General features: G+C 46.6%; 1 protein-coding gene across 2 annotated transcripts in view; it reads right to left on the bottom strand.

Annotated features, from left to right (window-relative positions):
- The window catches only part of LOC144770182 (proton channel OTOP2-like), a 383,723-nt gene that overhangs the window by 331,827 nt on the left and 32,842 nt on the right, over positions 1–19,054 (bottom strand). For both annotated transcript variants that reach the window (XM_078654489.1, XM_078654490.1), the window contains exon 2: positions 16,627–17,027. In XM_078654489.1, coding sequence (XP_078510615.1) covers positions 16,627–17,005 — 379 coding nt within the window. In that variant the 5' untranslated portion in view covers positions 17,006–17,027. The remainder of the gene's footprint in view (positions 1–16,626; positions 17,028–19,054) is intronic.

The following is a 19,054-nucleotide window of genomic DNA, read 5'->3' as shown; positions in this document are numbered from 1 at the left end:
TTTTCCCTGGGTGAGGAGGGCGAGAGCTGGTGGGCGCTCTTTCCGTTTTCTGGCGGCCAAACTCTGGAACTCACTTCCCTATTACATTCGTAGCCTGGATAATTATCTGTCCTTTCGTAAGGCTACCAAGACCTATCTCTTCCCATCTAGTTAGATGCGTTTGCTGCTCGCTTCCTCCGGTTTGCTGCTAGCCGCCGGACGCCCCTTGGCTGGGGCAGCTGTGCGCTCTATAAACACTATACATTAACATAACATAGTCCTTTCTGTAAAATTGGTAAAGTTAATTTGATATGCAACATCATTTGCAAGGTGATTTTCAGCATTTGTAATTGCATGCGTTTCTTTAAGGGTGTGGTAATGAGCACTGAATATGGTGGGGGAGTTATGGCTTGCATATCTGTTGTGCAAGTTGTGATTTGTGCTCCTAAATAACTTGCACATTTTACTAGACTGGAATTGTGGGTTTAATTTGAAAATGTAACTGTGCTTTAATTGTGTTTATGGGAATTTGATTTTTTTTCTATTACATACATAGAGGCGTTATAACCAAAACTAAAACTCAAGCCAAGTCATTTCTTCATTGTATGTTGGTCTTTTCAGCAAAGTGGTGCCAGTGAGTTAATTTTTACTTTATAAATTTAGTAAAATCAAATGTCTTGGATAATGGTAGACATAGCCTCTTCAATGAAACGTATGGTGGACCATAACTATACATGGGCTCTCAACCACTCACTCCATGACACGGATATTAGGTTTCAAGTGTTGCTGTGCTTTTCAAACAATTACTATAACACCCAAATGCATTAGGTTGCCATGAATTAAACAAAATGGTGTCAAAAATGACATTGAGGGAGGTGGCCACAAGCATGAGTAGTTCATCTGGTTCAGTTTGCTCTTTGCTTTATAGAACTGGTAATCTTAACCTCAACATTTAACATGCAGGAATATACGCACCACAGTGAAAAGGAAAGAATCCTGACATGTACGAGCTACTCTACTAATGTGTTAAGCATGAGGTTTTTGGAAGAAAAGGGTAAAATCAGTAAATGCAGATAGGCAATAAAAGAGCTCTTACGTTCCCCATATCCATTCACTAGTAGCTCATCCAGTGCATGCTTTTGCTATGCATTTGGAATACATAGGCGGAAGTCCCAGAATGCACGCATCAAAGCTGGAGCAGAGTGGAAAATAGTGGTTTCCCAGATTCACGCATGAGTGCAATTCATGAATGGACCTGGAATGACCCTGCAGGCGTAACCAGGAAAATTCCAATGGCCACGCGTTTCCTCAAAAATTCTGCAGCTGTTTTAAGGTCTAGCTGAGCCCGCACATGCGCGGTCGCTTGCAAGACATTTTGTTTACTTACAGTGGGCTTAGAGCCGGCCAATTGCTTACTGTTGGTTAGCATCATCTTCCCTCATTTCCTTCCCTCTCTGTGCTCAGTGGGTGCTGGCTTTTCTTCCGCTTTGTGGGGTGTTCCGCCCCTGGAGCAAGCCCAAATTATTTGTGTCCTGCAAATGCTTGCACTTTCGGAGCTTCTTTTAGTTGTAACTCTCCATAAGGATGCATGTGTTTGCAGGCCCATTCTCCCCTTCCATCCCACTACACATTGTTACTTGTCCCCCTGCCCCCTCCTGTTCTACGTTATTCCTTGCCCCTTCCAACCTCCCGCCCTGCGTGATTATGCTTGCCCCATTGTTGATTGCTCTCCTATCCCGCATTGCTTGCTGTTTCCTATCCCGCATTGCTTGCTGTTTCCCATCCCATTCCATGTTATTGCTTGCCCCATACCACCCTCTCACGCTGAAATGTTCCTTGCCCCTCTCACCCTGTAATACTGCTTCTCCCTTCCCCCCTCCCATACTGTATTGTTTTGCTTGACCCCATTGTTGCATGCCTCCGCTGGTCCCATATTGTTGCTTGCCCCGCATCACCCACCTGCCCCTCCTTGTGGCTTCCTTCCTTCCACCCTCCCGTCCTGCATTGTTCTGCTTGCCACATTGTTGCTTGCCCTTCTGTCCTACATTGTAGATTGCCCTCTCCCATCCACCTGTACCATGTAGTTTCTTGACCCCTTTGTTGCTTACCACTAGCAACCCGTATTGTCATTTGTCTATGTTGTTGCTTCCCCTCACAGCCCCCATGGTTTTGCTTGCCCCCATTGTTGCTTGCTCCCTCCTACCCTTCTGTCCTGTGTTGTTGCTTGCCCCGTTGTTCCTTGCCCCCTCCCACCCTCCATGGTTGCTTGCCTACATTGTTGCTTCTCCCCCTCACCCTCGAATCTGTGCAGTTTTCCTTGCCCTGTTGTTTTCCGCAGTTTCTTGTCTCCTCCTTTCCCCACGTTGTTGTTTGCCCACTTTTATCCTGCATTATTGCTTTCCCTGGTTGTTGCTTTTTTCCTCCTGCATTGTTGCTTTCCCCCCACACCCTTCTATCTCGTCAGAAAAAAACAGGATTGGCAAAGACAACAGACCTGGTCTATGCAAGTTTTGTTTCAATATTTTAGCCACTTTGCACAGTACCGTGGTAGCTGTGCAGCATGGCTGAAAGTTTAAAAAGTACTTCTAAAAGCACTAAGATATTCTGTGTTGTTGCTCGTCTCCAGACTCTTCAATCCTGCATTGCTCCTTGCCCCTTCCACATTCCTGTCCACGTTATTTTGCTTGCCCCTATTGGTGATGGCCCCTCCTGTCCCATGTTTTTGCTTGCCCCTTCCTGCCCCACATTCTCGATTGCCCCTGTTGTCGTTTGCCCCCTCGCTGCCTGCATTGTTGCTTGCTCGCATTGCTTCCCACCCTTTGTAGTTGTACTTGCCCACTTGTCGCTTGCCCCTCTTGTTGCTTGACCAGGCCCATCCCACGTTGTTGCTTACCCCATCCCAACCTCCTGTCCCGTGCTATTGCTTGACCCCTTTAACCCTCCCATAAGTGCTTAATATGAGCCAGTGGTATCTGGTGCTTATGACAGTCTGGCAGATGGTGGTGCAGTCTGCCTAATTTAAGTACGAGCACAATAGCTGTTTAATAATTCCATTTACATTTAGAGTGAGTAATACCTGCCTCCCAAGCCATTCTGATAGATTTGGGGGCCTTGAACAGTATTTACCGTCACAATTGTAACAGTGTGATGGTTAGTTGTTGTGTTGGCACGGTCACTGGCAGTGCTGGCAGGGGCAACGGATGGTGCCAGCTGTAGTGCCCTCCTGATGAGGGCCCTGGCACATGCTTATTTGTTAATTTATTTATTATTTTACAAATTAAGCACTGCCTCCCATCCTGAGCTATTTTGCGTGCCCCTCCACCCCATGTTGTTGCTTGCCTTCTACTCCCCCATTCTTTGTTGTTGCTGGACCTCATTTTTGCTGGACCCCTTTCGCATCTGCATTGTGGCTTGCCATGTGGTTGCTTTCCCCACACACTCTCAGTAGCGGCTTGCAAGGAACGCAGGTAGAGGGGCAGGGGCTTGTCAGGGGGGGACAAAATAAAATTTAAAAAAAAACACTTACCTCCTCACAGCAGCCATGACTGTCTCTCCACCGTCGTGTCTCCAGGCTCCCCTAAACCAATCACAGCTTCTGCAATGCAGCATTGCGATTGGTCTGAGCACCTTGGTTTGGCGCTCAGAAAGAGAGTAGGAGCCTGGGCATGTTACATATTACAGCCTGATGCGGAACATGCAAACCATGCATGACTGTTTGGCCAGCGCAAGATGACCGGCCAAACCATCATGCATACTTGGGAGTGTGCAAACCACTCCCCCCATGCCACCAACCCCCCCACCCTAAGCCAGCCCAGAATCTACAAATAAAACATTATCATTTTATTTTTCCTGCTCTGAGAGCAGTGGGTGACACTCCTCCGCCTTAGCAGAGGAGACACCCCTGCCCACTCTCCTGCCCAGTGTTGTTTGGCTTGACCTGGCTGTTGCTGCCCTTGTTGTTACTTGCCACCTCCCGTCCCACATTGTTACTTGTTCCATCCCACCTTCCTGTAACTTATTGTTGCTTGCCCCCACCTTGCATTATTGCTTCCTCTTCCCACCGTCTGATCACCAGTTGTTTTCCTTGTCCCCTCCCGTCCTGCATTGTTACTTGTCCCCGTTGTCATTTGCGCTTTCCTGCCCTGCATTGTTGCTTGCCTGCATTGTTGTTACCTCTCCTTCACCCTCCTGTGCTACTGCGCTTGCCTCCTCTAATCCCGAATTGTTGCTTGCCCGCGTTCCTTCCCCTCCTACGCTCCCATCCCGCATGCCCCAATTGCTGCTTACCCCCTCTTATCCTACATTGTTGCTTACCCCCTCCCATACCGCATTGTTGCTTCCCCCGCAACAATCCATCCAGCTTGGTTTTGATTGCCTCCATTGCTGCTTGCCGCCTCCCATCCTGCGTTGGTGCTTGCCCCTTCAACTCAGATTGTTGCTTGCCAGCATTGTTGCTTCCCTCTCCTACGTAGTTGCTTCCCCACTTTTACCCTTCTGTCCCACCGGGAAAAAAAAGCACTGGCAAAGCCAAAAGGTCTCACCTATGTGACCTATTGACTTGGCCAATGTTGTTAGCCATATTGTGCAGCAGCATGGCTGCTATGCAGCATGTCTGAAAATGTAAAAGACAAGAGCTATGATGTAGCCAATGTTGACAGCGTCATAGCACTTTTCTTTTATTGCCCTCTGGAGGCATCTACATCCAGGCATGGCTGTTACAGGTAAGAGCGGGGGGATGGGGGGGGGCTTGACATACAACAGGATGTAGAGAGTGCAAGGTAAGTGGTTTTATTTATTTATTTATTTTCCCCTACCCTGTCGTATGCCTACTCCCCTCCCCCAGCCCAATCCTCTTACCTGTACCAGACACGCTAGTGTACATCCTCTGTGTTGCACGCCCATTCCTCTTCTGGGATGTCTGCAGCCAGTAATTAAAAATAAAACAAGCATTGGCATAGCCAATAGGTCTCCCTTTTGGGACCTTATGTGTTTATTTTGAATGTTTGCCTATGTTGTAGAGTATTGTGGCGGATATGTTTTATGTAGAAAAGTTCTAATAAAAAGTGTTATATGTGGTACTTAGTGATATTATGTGTATCGTATGTTGCATTTAGTAGTGTTTAATTATATGGTGTGATTATATGGTTTTAAGTGGTGTTATGTCGAGTGTATTTATATTGTATTGCGTAAAGTGTAACTATGTGGCGTGTTATTATGTGACACTGATTGATATTATGTGGTTTGTATTTATGTTGTATTGAGTAGAGTGTAATTATGTGGCATGTAATTATGTGGTATTGAGTGGTATTATGTGAGTGGTAAATGTTGCATTTAGTAGAGTGTTATGTGGTGTAATTATGTGGTTTTGAGTGTTGTTGTATGGAGTGTATTTATATTGTATTAAGTAGAGTGTAATTATGTGGCGTGTTATTATGTGACACTGATTGATATTATGTGGATTGTATCTATGCTGTATTGAGTAGAGTGTAATTATGGGAGTCTTCTCTACTCTACTCAATACAGCATCAATACAATCCACATAATATCAATCAGTGGCACATAATAACATGCCACATAATTACATTCTACTCAATATAAATACACTCCACACAACAACACTCAAAATGACATAATTACACCACCTCAGCAACCCGTCTCTTTAGGACACCCCACATCCAAACACCCTACCTAGCAGTGATGAAAGCCCAAGCTTGTAACAAACACGCTGATTGACAACTATGGATCACATTAATGGCAGTAGTGCAATATATAATTGCTACATAACAATAACATGTCTCCATTTACATTTCTTGCAAGCCTAATAGTTCATTCAATGTGTTGATCCTCTGTTTTTCTTAGGTGAACTATATATGATGCACCTTAATGGTTTAAACTGGGTCTGGTGGCTTAGTGGATTATAGCTCCATTGTAGGGGCCTGGGTTTGACCTCATGATCGCAGGTTCAAATCCCGATGGGCCCACTCAGGTTTTCATCCTTCTGAGGTCAATAAAACTCGTGCCATTGAGTAGGGCAACAATAAACATCTGTTATTCAGTGCCAAGATACCCTTGGGTGAACATGTGTTTTACAAATACTTATGCTATGTGAGAGTCCCTGCGATGGAATAACGCTTGTTTCGATCCTGTGTACTCTCCATGTAATAGCCTTTGTTTTTTTTTCCAAAGGGCGCAGGGTTTATCTACCGCCTCCTTCAATCTCTAGGTAACTTTAAAATAGAGCATCCTGCCAGCAGTCTTCCGTTTAGAGCTGCTTCACTCTTCTAGATTACTCTTTGTAATAGTTAGAGTTCCCTACCAGCAGTCAGCCACGCCTTCGATACACACAGATTGTTTTCTACAGATGGCGGGCTGGGATGGGGTTGTTTGATTTGGAGAAGCCTGACCTCTAGCGGCAAGAAGGAGCATTGCACCCCTGGCTCCTTCAACGAGGCACTCGTCGGTCCTCACCCACAGCGCCTCGAGCTGCGCTTTCTCAACTTCAGACGTTCACCCTCCGATCTAATCTTATCTAGTGTTGCCCAAAACAGGTAAACTGGTGCTGGCAGATTCCTGAGAAAAGCCGATTTAACCCCACAACATCAAAGCTCCCAAATACTTCTGCTCCCCTAGAAATCACAGGCGGGATGGGATCAAACGGTGCAGAGCGCCAAGACTCAGCCCATATTTATGTATATAAAATCACGCAACGCAGGGTCACCTTACTGCGCTGCGTGAAAGGACAGGAATGCATAGGAGTGCTGCCTTCGCAAGTAGGGATGCGCGGGCTCAGAAAGGCCCTGCTGATGACGTCACATGGTGCCTATCGGGACTTGTAGCTCTCCGTCTTCTGTTTCGCGTCTCACTCACAGTTCCGCGAGGAGGAAGACTGAAGAAAAGATGTTGTTACCGTCACCCTTACTGTCTGGGACATGAAAAACGATTAGGCAGAAGTTGAGGGTCATGAAGCCGTCTCTGCGTACATATGGCAATATTTTGAGTCTGTTGAAGCATTTTTGCGCCGCGTGAGGTAGAGCCGCTCCCCTGACTGATACTGCGTTTCAGAGTACTCTCGGGTTCGTAGCAAACTGAGTCGCAAACAGTGCTTTAAATTGGAAAGAAAAACAACACGCGCGTGTGACTCGCGCAAAGGAGGCCAGCAGCAGGGGGAGGGGAGACAGGAGGGGACCTGCGCCTGCTTCCCTTACGGGAACGAGCGCTGACACCATATGTTTGCAATTTAATTACAAACATATGGTGTCAGCGCTCGATCCCGCAAGGGAATAGCCACACATACACGCGTTGCTATTAAAGGCAATGTTAAGTTCTGCTTTTGTGATTGCCACTTTTATTTTGAGGAAGTTATAGAGCTCGATGTCATTTAGATTGTGTGTATGTTTTATGGTGTCGAATGTGATGTGTGCATCTTGGTTGCATAGCTGGTTGGGTGTGGAGATGCCATGTTTGTACCAGGAGGCCATGTTGAGCGTTTTCTCGCGGTATTTTATTTTGGGGTTAAACCATATTGATTCCCATCTAGTGTTTTTAATGCTAGACTCCATTTTTTTGTCAACCTTGAGTAGGGCGTTCCTGGTGTTCTTCAGTATTGTGTTGTTGGCGATCTCGGGGTGTTTGCTCGCTGTGAGTAGGGCTAGGGGATCGAGGCCATTTAGGATTCTATTCTCCAGTGAGAACCATGCTGGTGTGTAGTCCTGTTCTTGGGTTAGCTAGTATAACCCTTGTTTAGCTATACATGCTGTTTAGAATGTTTTAAAGTTTGTTACGTTTAGCCCTCCCAGGCTTTTGTTTAGCCTTAGTTTATGTAGGCTTATTCTGGGCTTTTTGTCTTTCCATAGGAATTTGTTTATCATTTTATCTAGGCGTTTGTGGAAGTCCTCTGTGTTGATCAGTGGTAGCATGTTGAGCATGTAATTAACCATCGGTGTTAGCATCATTTTGATTGTTTCCACTCTACCCCACCAGCTTATGAATCTAGGTGACCACGTCTCTAGTCTCCCTTTCAGTTTGTTTAGTAGTGTCGATTCGTTGTGGTCTAGCGTGGTCTTGAGATCTCTCCCGAATTGTAGGCCCAGGTATGGTTATTTTTTTTTTAATGTTTTAAATGTATTTATTACTGTGCACTTTAATGGTCATATGACCGAAGAAAGAAAAATATATACTTAAATGTTCATTCTTTTCTGAGACTCTATTCAGCTCACATGTATGTGAACAATGTTTGGCATTTTCTTTCTGCCTCTCATTATTTAGTGAATATGGACCAGTAAAATACCAAAGTTTAAGTGACGCAATAGATAGCAATTGGAATGAGACACAAGCCGTAGTGAAAAAAATTGAAAGATGGATCCCGCCTGAGATGGTTCGATTCGATAGAAGGGTTTATTTGAGCTGCTGCTCAATAGAGCTGGTAAGACCGTCTGATCCGCCACGTGCAGAGCCTTGTCACACAACGCAGTGACGGCTGACATGTAATGGACCAAAAGAGAGACTCCAGGGTAAGGGAGGAGAGGTTCCTAAAGGAAATAAACGTCTGACTCAAGACGGAGATTACACTTCAAAAAAGGCACTCTTTCCCGTTACCAAAAGCAGTCCTGCCGCTTTGGCCCATGTTTGGAGAAAATAATCTTTTTTTCACAGACACTGTGGGGGAGAGGGGAGGGGGTCCGACCACTCACAAGGCCACGTGATCTGGTAAAAGCCTGGAAATGTGGAAGCCCCTAGAGCTGCAAAATACTGAGGCCGTCCATGAATTCGTGCTCTTTCTTCGCCAGTGTTTTTATTACCAACTGCTGTTACCCATCTGAAGCTAAATACCCAAAATGAAAGAAAAGAACTATCTGCAGAAGTTTCACCTTTGTGCGGCCTAGGCAGATACAATAATTTGTGTCGTCATAATGACGGACTACTAATTATTAGTCAAAGTCAAAGTCAAAAAGCTTTATTTCGATAAAAGTCATTATCATAAAAGCAGATCAATTATATAAAAAAATTACAGATGAGTACAATTTTTAAAAAGATTCTATATCTCTGTTTCAAAGAATAATTTCAAAAAAGATGTATGTTCAATTAAACATAACCAGCTAGTTTGTTAATTTATAAAGATAAAACAATTTTAGCAGCATTTCCAGTTTAAGAAATTTTTCAGAATTAAACAGATTGTTTTAGCTTTTTGGCTCGAATAGCCCAGGCCCAAGATAGAAATTTGGCTAGGGCACAAGCATAAGGTACATTACTATCCGAGATAAGTATCCTGATTGCCACAACATGACTCCTAGTCCCCAACTGCCGGCATAGGTTTTTAAGCCAGACCCTCCTTGGAGTAGCATACTCGCCGCAGACAAACAAAAAGTGTGCTAGTGTCTCCGGTTTAGCAAGACACGATGGGCATAAATCAGACATTTCTATACGAGATTTCCATCTTTTAGTAAAGGTGTTAAGTGGTAAGGTTCCCGTTCTAAATCTGAAATACAAGGCCCTATCAAAGGGTTTTCCAATTGTATCCAGATATAGTTCCCGCCTGGGACAGTCTTTAAACATCAGAAAGTCATCTGTTAACCTGCCTAGGGATGTACTAGAGTGTCTTTGAGAACAAATCCAGTCCCAATAAAGCTTTTTAAGTGTTTGCTTTGGGGGTGAAGTTCTACTTAGCCATGAATCAAGTTGGCCCACCTTAGTTAATAGGCTTTTCATGTCTTTTAGCCATTTGATTTTGTGCCAGCTTGGTGATGACATAATTTCTTTGAGGCCTCTGGCATATCCACTTAGTTCTTCTACCCGCCAAATACGGGCCCATAATAGTAACGCCAGTGTTTTTATTATCAACTGCTGTTACCCATCTGAAGCTAAATACCCAAAATGAAAGAAAAGAACTATCTGCAGAAGTTTCACCTTTGTGCGGCCTAGGCAGATACAATAATTTGTGTCGTCATAATGACGGACTACTAATTATTATACTTTTGCTACCACTAATACAAATACTATTGCTCCTACAATTCCTAGTGCCATTATTACTACCACTGACACTTCTAGAAGTGCCACTAGCACAGCTACTATTACTACTACTGCTACAACTGCCACTACTACTGCTACCTGTAGTAGGACTACAACTGGTATTACTGCGATTACTAGTATTATTACCAATATGTATACTCCTGCTTTTGTGAATACTATGTCTCCAACTTATACTACTCCCTCCTACCAGTGCCACTGCTACTACTATTATTACTAGTACAGCTTCTACTAGTATAAATACTACTGCCTCTAGTACTTCTGTTACTACTACTTTAGAGAGTATTACTACCACTATCAGTGCTTCTACACCTACTTTTATGACTAGGATGATTTCTACTACTGTGGATAAAACTGCAGCTGTTCTTACTCCTACTATCACTTCTTCCAGTACCATTAGTATTATTTTTAGTATATCCTCTACTGTTGCCACTAATAGTGTTACTACGGCTAATACTACACCACTATATGGCTACTAATTCTGCTAGTGATAATCCTAATTAATATTCTAATGTAAAAGTATATTTATATAGAATGTTTTTGCGTTTATGTTGTTACCTGCCGTGAATAAAAGGAGCTATTTCTTTCTATGTGGCCGAGTGGTTCCTGCTGATGAAGTTCTGCTTTACAGCGCACTGATGCCCTGATAACGGGCACTGTTGAGGATTTTCGAGGTCCGTGCTTGTAGGCTGTAATACCGGAGAGATTGCGGGGGTGTAGGGAGATATTTTAACTAAAATCAGCAAAGATTTTAAATGTAGCCGCCCTTTAATCTCGTCCCTGCTGGTCTCAGGGGCAGGTGCGTGGCAGGTTCAGGCCTCAGGAATTGGAACTGCAACTCGGGAGGTAAGATTGGCTCATTGAACTGACGTAGTTAGTGACGTGGGGACTGGTACTAGTGACTCACTGTAGCTGTGAGTTAAAGAGACTGCGAGATGACCTTGCGTCTATCTCTCTAGACCCCTTGACTGAAGGGTCCCGATGAACAAAACCGGGCTGGTCAGAGGCCCAAGAACCGCCAAGACGAGGTAAACTTTCATCTCCGCCGCAGTCCACTGAGAGGGTTCTGCATTTTGTCTGAAAGGTACATTTTAGTACCACGCTGTACAATTCTGTGCCTGCTTTTTTTTCACAACAGATTTTATTGAATAATCAAGCAAGACAATGAGTGTGGTACCCCACAGTCAGGAGAAACCACCACGCAGATGAAGACATCACATAAAACAGGATTGGAATCTGAGTCAAACATATTGCAATCGCTTTTAAGCAACCTACCCCCACCCATTCCCATCCCCAACACCCAACCGCCCTCAACCAATCCCACCCCGCAATCCCTCCCTAACCCCATGCACATGCGAAGAAGAAACAGCTGTAAATACGTACGGAGTGGTCGGTCTGGCACCAGACACAGGCCTACACCAAGGGGGAAGCTCAGAGTTCTTCCTCTGGGTCAACGGGAGGGTCAAGCGGCAAGTCTCTATACTCAGCCCACCTTTTCCATATCCGAAAGTGTTTGCGGGGGCACCCACGTGCTTCAAAGATAGGGCGCTCCAGACCCATGCAAAAGTCCAGACCCGCCCTCCAAACACACAGGGGGGGAGCCCGTTCATCCTTCCACGCCCGCGCCAGGTCTCTCTTGGCCAGTACCAACCCCAACAGCAGTAGGTGGCGCTTATAGCGATTCCCTCCCACCCCCTCGAGAATATGTAGCAAACCTAAGCGATGTGTTCGGGGCAAGTCCCATCCTAACACTTCAGACAAACAGCTCCACACACCCCTCCAAAAGCCAGCAAGCCTAGGACACAACCACAGGGTATGGAGCAGCGAGCCAACCTCTGCACCACAACGCAAGCATTCCGGCGATGCAATCAGTCCAGCTTTCCAGAGGCGTTCACGCGTAAAATAGGCCCTGTGGAGGACCTTAAATTGGATGAACCTGAGCCTCATCGCGATTGCCGTCCCACGCGGGGATTCCAGGGCCTCTCGCCAGTCATCCTCGTCTAGAGACCCGACATCAGCTTCCCATGCCGTCCGCAGGGGAAGAAGGTCGGAGGCGCAGTGGGTGACCAACGTCTGGTAAATGCGGGACACCTTTTTGTCCCCAAGCTCCCCCATGAACAGCTTCGCCTCAATAGGGCTAAAGTCGGGGAGCGACTCCAGGTCGGCAATGTACGGTGTGAGTGCATGCCGCAGCTGTAGGTAACGGAAGAACTGAGTCCGCGGCAAGTGGAACTCCTCACTTAGGACCTGGAACGACTTAAGAGCAGCACCAGACAGCACATCACCCAGCGACGATATCCCGATTGCATCCCAGCCACCAAAACCCGGCAAGGAAGCCAGGGCAGGCAATCTGCCATTACGCCACAGCGGCGTTTCCGCCGTCAGCCTGCCCCACCAGCCCATGCGTCGCAATGCCTGACGCCAAACAAGGAAGACTGTCTTCGTAACACTAGGCAAGCCCCGACGCAGCCGGGCGGAGTAGAGAAGCATATGGAGGGTATTATCGCCCATAAGTGCGCGCTCCAATGCATATGCCGGGTCGCCTCTATCACCATACCACCAGTCATTAAGGACGAGTAGATGAGCTGCTTGGTAGTAGGACAGAAGGTCCGAGGTGGCGAGTCCCCCACAGTATGTAGAGAGGAAGCACGTGCGTAACGCCACCCTGGCCGAACCCCCGGCCGACAGGAATTGCCCCAGGACCGAGTTCACTCGCCGAAACCAGGAAGCCGGAACCGAGTGGGGATAATTTTGCAATTGGTATAGAAGGCGTGGAAGCGCCACCATCTTAAAGATGGCGGACCGGCCAAAGATGTTAAGAGGCATCCGGGACCATGTTTTAACGTCGGTCTGCACCCGTTCCCATACCGGCAGCACCGAGCGTTCCCACGCGAGGGTCGCGGACTCAGACAGGAACACCCCTAGGTACTGCAGGCCTCCAGTCGCCACTCGCAGGTCCAGCGTCCAGGGGTCCGACACTGCACCGCCACCCAGGACCCACAAGGTGGATTTGCTGAGGTTGAGGTATAAGCCGGATACGTCACCAAAGACCCGCATTATTTCCAATACCCGCGGCCCAGAGCGACGCAGGTCGGTCAGGAAGAAAAGGACGTCATCCGCGTACAACGCGATCCTATCGGAGAGGCCCTGGGGCCACACAAATCCTCGGAGTTGCGCATCTATACGCACCCAGGCGGCCAACGGCTCCATAGCCAGGGCGAAAAGATAAGGGGAGAGAGGGCATCCTTGTCGGGTACCCCGGCCAATACGGAATGTCTCCGACACAGCCCCGGCAACACGCACAGCGGCCGTAATGTCTGTGTACAGTAGTTTAATATAGGATATAAAAACAGGGCCGAGATTGAGACGGGGTAGGAGCGCAAACAGGTAAGTCCAGCTCACCGAGTCGAACGCCTTATTAATGTCTGCAAGCAACAGAGCAGCCTGCTCACCCATGGCTCCCATGGCCCCGATCGCAGCCCACGCTCGCCGAATATTATGGCGTGTAGCCCTGCCGGGCATGAAGCCCGATTGGTCGGGGTGTACCAGGTCCACTATGTAAGGAAGCAACCGATTTGCCAGGGCCTTAGCCAGTATCTTGGCTTCTATATTGAGCAGCGAGATGGGGCGATACGAGTCGTGACTATCAGGGGGCTTACCCGGCTTCGGAAAAACCACGATTTCAGCATGGCGGCAATCAGGCGGCAGCCTGCCCCGAGTACGCGCCGCTTCCAGAGCACACCGAAAATGGGGTCCCAATTGCGTGTAGAATTTCTTATAAAATTCACAGGGATAACCGCTCGGCCCGGGGGCTTTACCCGCATTGAGCTGTCCCAGGGCCTCCCCAAGTTCCTCCGCCGTGAGAGGAGCATCCAGAGATTCCCTGACATCATCAGACACCATTTTAGGGGGTAGGTCATCGATGAACTTGGCAACATCCTCACCCGTCAGATTATCACATGGGGCATATTGCGCTCCGAAGTAGGCGGCAAAGCTCGCCGCTAGGCGGACAGGGTCAGTAATGGCTGTGCCATCTTCCGCCAGAAGACCGGGCAGGGTGACAGGGTTGATGCTATATTGGCAGACTCTATAAAGCATGGAACTCGACTTGTCACCCCACTGGCAAATCTGTGCCTGCTTTTTTAATTCATATTAAGGCTATGTAAGAATAAAAATGTCCAGAAAAACACAGGTATTACTGTTTTCGAATTAATTTGCATAACTACACCTTTATAGTGAACCTCAATAAGGCACTTGATTTTAAATCCAAAATGAAACAGTTTTTTCCTCAAAATAAGATACAGCTTTATAAAACATTCAGGAACATGGTTTTCCATGCACCAGAAATTAAGTACATCCTCTTAATGTCATTTCATGCTTACTAATTAAGCCATGGTGCAGAGCAGATAATTACCCTGTCGATATTTATTTTATTTATTTATTGAATTTATTGAGCGCGACAGCTACCCATAAGGGTTTCCCGGCGCTGAAAGACAGGTGCAACAAAACTCCAACCAGAGAAGCTTATTGGTCAAAAAGCCAGGTTTTCACGGCTCTACGAAAGCGTGTGTGGCAGTTCTCCATCCGAATGTCCATGGGAAGTGAATCTGGGTCCTAGGTTTGCAAAAGAGCCTCCGCCCATTCTGAAGAGCCTAAACTTGGGTACACTGAAGAGATGATGCGATGAGGAGCAGAGTGAACGAGCAGGGGTATGGGAGTAACAAGGGCCTGAAGGTATAAGGGAGCTACCCCAATTTTGATCTTGTGCCTAAAGCTCAAGGCCTTGAACTTTACACGATTTTCGAAACGGAGCCAATGAAGCTCCCTTAGGCGTTCTGAGATGTGGTTACGTTTCCGGCAGCCGCAAAGAAGCCGCGCAGCAGCGTTTTGGACCAGTTGGAGGCGGCTTATGACGGCCTTGGTGGACCCCAGGTAGAGCACGTTGCCGTAGTCCAACCTCAAGGTCACCAAGGCACTCACAACGAATCTCTGGGTGTTGGAGGGAAGTATCCAAAAGATTTCACGTAGCCACCGCAGAATGGTAAAGCAGGTGGCTGCTACTCGATTATCACCAAAGTAAGAAATATGGACTAACCACCTTGATCTCTGAAAGAAAAGCGCGCTAAAGATGGCATAAATGCGTTTGCAAGGCTTTTCTCACTTTTATGGACACCCCATTTGAAAACAATCCTTGCCAGATAAACCGCACAATACACAGCATAGACACATCAAACACAATCTGAGATGCTTCACAGCACTTTCTAGTTCTTACAATGCCAGTCCACATGAATGATAATCCAGCGGAAGCATTTACCGTTGTCCGGCTTGAGTCCACTCTCGCCTCAGGCACGATGGACCAGGAGCAACAAGGTGAGGGCAGGGATGCGTGGCATGGTAAGAGCGCGAGGCCGTGCGCGCGAGTGCGAGAGCGAGGCCCTGCGCGCGTGCCGTGCTCACACCAAGAATCTTATCTAGTGTTGCCCAAAACAGGTAAACTGGTGCTGGCAGCTTCGCAAGCAGAAAAACAACACGCGCGTGTGACTCGCGCTAAAGAGGCCAGCAGCAGGGGGAGGGGAGACAGGAGGGGGCCTGCGCCTGCTTCCCTTGCGGGCTCGAGCGCTGACACCATATGTTTGCAATTTAATTAGGGGCAATGGCAACGCGTGCACTGTTGTGGCTTAAAAAGGGGACCGATGGCATTAGGTCTCCTCCTACGCAACGCATGCGCTGCGTAGGCCGAGACCTAAAAAAGCGCTATGATGCAGCTAGAGGCCGTGTCACAGCATCTTTTTTTAAAAACTTTCAATCATGCTGCACTGCAGCTGTGCTGTTGTGCAACATGGCCAAAAACATTGACAAAGGCAATGCTGTGCAAAGGCGAGGCCTATGGCTGGCGGCTATTCTTCTGTAACCAAGCTCTACCGCTCACAGCTAGTAGTAGCCCAGAGGAGCACTGGATACATTTCACCCTCTCGGCAGGCAATGTTGTCCCCTGCTATGGCCATGCATCTGAAGGTCGTTGGAAGTTCCCTGGATATCAGGATAAGGTCATGTTTCTACTACAACCAAGGGATAAATGGATTTCAGCAGGCAGGGAGTAAATTGGTTACAGAAAAGTCAAGAAACGTTGTCTGTCTACCTGAAGGATAAAGTTTTGCAAACTTCAGTCAACTCACGAACGAAGTTTAAAACTGCACCAGAATGATTACGTGCGCACGTCCATTTGCTCTAAGTGGAATAAGATGACTACATTTACCAGAATGCATTGGTTTCTTAAACAAAAGCACATAACTAGACTGAATGCATAAATGGCACCATTTGGTTAGGTATGTGGGTACATTCCAATGACACTGCTCTCTTAACCCCTTACTCACACCTCCGTCCACACAACTGCCTTCATTCAATCTTGCCATGTGCCCAAGTCAAGTGTAACACCTTTAGCCTTTTACAGCAAAAGCAGCTTCTTTCACGCTAGGACAGGTAGTTCATACTTTCAGTGTTAAAAATATAACTACAGGCAACATGTTCTTGGCTAAAAAACACAGAATGGCGAGTGTGTAATGCGAGATATGGGACCCCTTGGTACCAATGGCCATCCTTCTGGGGACTCTGCGGATAACATACCTCGCAGCCAGATGGGTCCTGCATGAGAGTCCTTGTAGAGTACCGCGTTCTTGTGCTTGTGGGTCAAGTAAATCTGGACACACATCCACAGGATGGACAGCAGCATCAGGGTGCACAGGAAGGCCAGCACATCTTTCTCTTCAATGGCCACTCTGTCTATCGAGCCAGAGATAATGAAACAGGAGCCCAGCAGGAGGATGTTGGTGGCCAAGAGGATAGATAGCGCACGGCCTCCTTTCTTCCAGAGTCCAAAGCGTTCAGGCGCACTCCCTCCTGCGAGGACACCGGACAGTCGGGATTCTTCTTGCTGGAGTGGGGAGACAGACTCAACCATTTCCAGTTCTGTGACTGACTCTTGGGGGCAGTCTTGCACCATCATTCCTGGGCCCAGAGGCCACTATCTGGAAGAACAAGACAAAATGAGTATTAGAACCCTACATGAAATGGTGTTCTTGACTCAACCTATCAGAAACCTTATTTTGTGGCTACTGACTACGTCCTAGTTCAGTGGTAAGGAAAGAGACAGGATGTTAGCCTGCCCTGTGTGAGATTAAGAATGTGGGTGCTAATAACATGGCCACATATATTTGCGCGTCATCAGACGTCAATTGCCCTCGCCCTCATTATGCCCCCTCGACTTTGGTTTATTATGGTGGAACAGACACATAACAATGTTTACCTCTTTCTCCAGTGGGTATTAACTATTTTTAGTGCTCTGTGGCAGAGGACTCTAATGTTTAATGAGTCACCAGCGTGGCATACCAAGGGCATTTTAAGGGGGTGCAGAGCAAGAGACCACTGGACTTCAGAGTAATGAAGATCATAGGGGTTTTCATGGGGGTACTGAGGAATACAGCTGAAGCCACCGCTCCCCACAAGTGCGCAATATAGCCCTCGCATGGTACTTGTTCATCTGTGTCTCAGCTGTAGAGCTAACCTCGATTGTAGCAGGGACAAAACCACTGTACTATATGGGCACAATACATTTCACAAATAAAAATCTATACTACCTCCGGCCAGGTTGTGGAAAAAAGATGAAAAAGAAGAACTCGCAAGTTAAGCAGAATGGTTGTGACATCACAGCGCGTGACATCACCGGAAGTGCCATCACAAACCATGACCTCACATGAATTGACATAACATCTTAAGACCTCGTTACAAAGAAATGATCAGCACACACCATTCATCATATAAAGTCTTTAAGAGATACAGATCAAGTAAGTCATAAGGTGCACAGACTCCATTCACTTTTTTCTAAAAAAAAGATTCATATTCTCACATCGTAAAAAAACTTTCCCCAATGTAGCAAATGTGTTTCGTCTCTTGAAAGAGACTTCTTCAGGGCTGGATGTCATATTGGCACCTTAAGACCTTGCATATGTTTAAGAAGTCTATCATGAGTAAATTTGAGTGCATTACAATATTTAACAAATCATTATGCATTGGAGCGGTGCCAAAATATTGACGTAATTCAGAAGCAAAATCTGGGCCTCAACGTATAATTTTTTTTGTAACCCTGCCACAAAGAAATTAGCAACAAGGAGAAATGTGGCGGTACATCTGTTCCACTTAATTGGTTGCAATGTCTGTATTTTAAAATATATTAGGAGTTTAAGACGCTTGCTGCGGAGATCATGGTGTGCCAGCTAAATCTCAGGAAATAGTAATAATAATGGTAAGATAACTCTGGAGGATAACGTATTTGCTGGAAGATCGGTGTTTTGCCTAGGCCTAGTTTTGAATCAAAATAGCATTAAGGGTTAATATGTCGGGGGCCAAGCACATTACGTAACACGCAGATGGCAGAATATTATTTTATGTAGATAGGCAAGTGGGTTACTGCTTTTAAGAGCGAGATCCTATGGTTCCTTGCAGTTCATAAATGTATTCCTTTTAATATAGCACAGTGAGGTATGAAGGTCATATGGCTCCCACACCTTGTAACCCTCACTGTCTTATGTAACACATCCTTTATATTGATGTACACATGATTTATGGTTAATGTATAATCTGTACTGTGACGTAAAGAGCTCTGACACCCTGCATTGGAAAGAGTAGTGAGACTACTTATCCCAATGCAGGGTGTCAGAGTGTTGTACATCACACTTACACAAATAATTTAAATACCACTATTTTGTTTTATTTCTTTTAAAGCACTTTAGCACTATTGTAGTGATAAATTGCTATACATGAAATAAAACAAAATAGCTGACTCGTTCTCATTTTAAATCTCAGCTCGAGTGAAGAAGCACGACTCCCTACTGCACAGCAGGAACACTCACCCGGAGCACCGCCTCCGCACTGCCGCCCTCATTCCGCGGGTCATCTCGAGCGTTCCAGTCAGCGGCCTGTGCCGCCATCGTTCACCGCCTGAGTCAGTTGAGCCTGAACCGTAGCGGCGTCTGCGGGAAACAGGCAGCGGAGTGGG

Source organism: Lissotriton helveticus, chromosome 7 (assembly GCF_964261635.1).
Source record: "Lissotriton helveticus chromosome 7, aLisHel1.1, whole genome shotgun sequence".
Lineage (NCBI taxonomy): Eukaryota > Metazoa > Chordata > Amphibia > Caudata > Salamandridae > Lissotriton > Lissotriton helveticus.
This window is presented reverse-complemented; position numbering and strand designations above follow the sequence as displayed.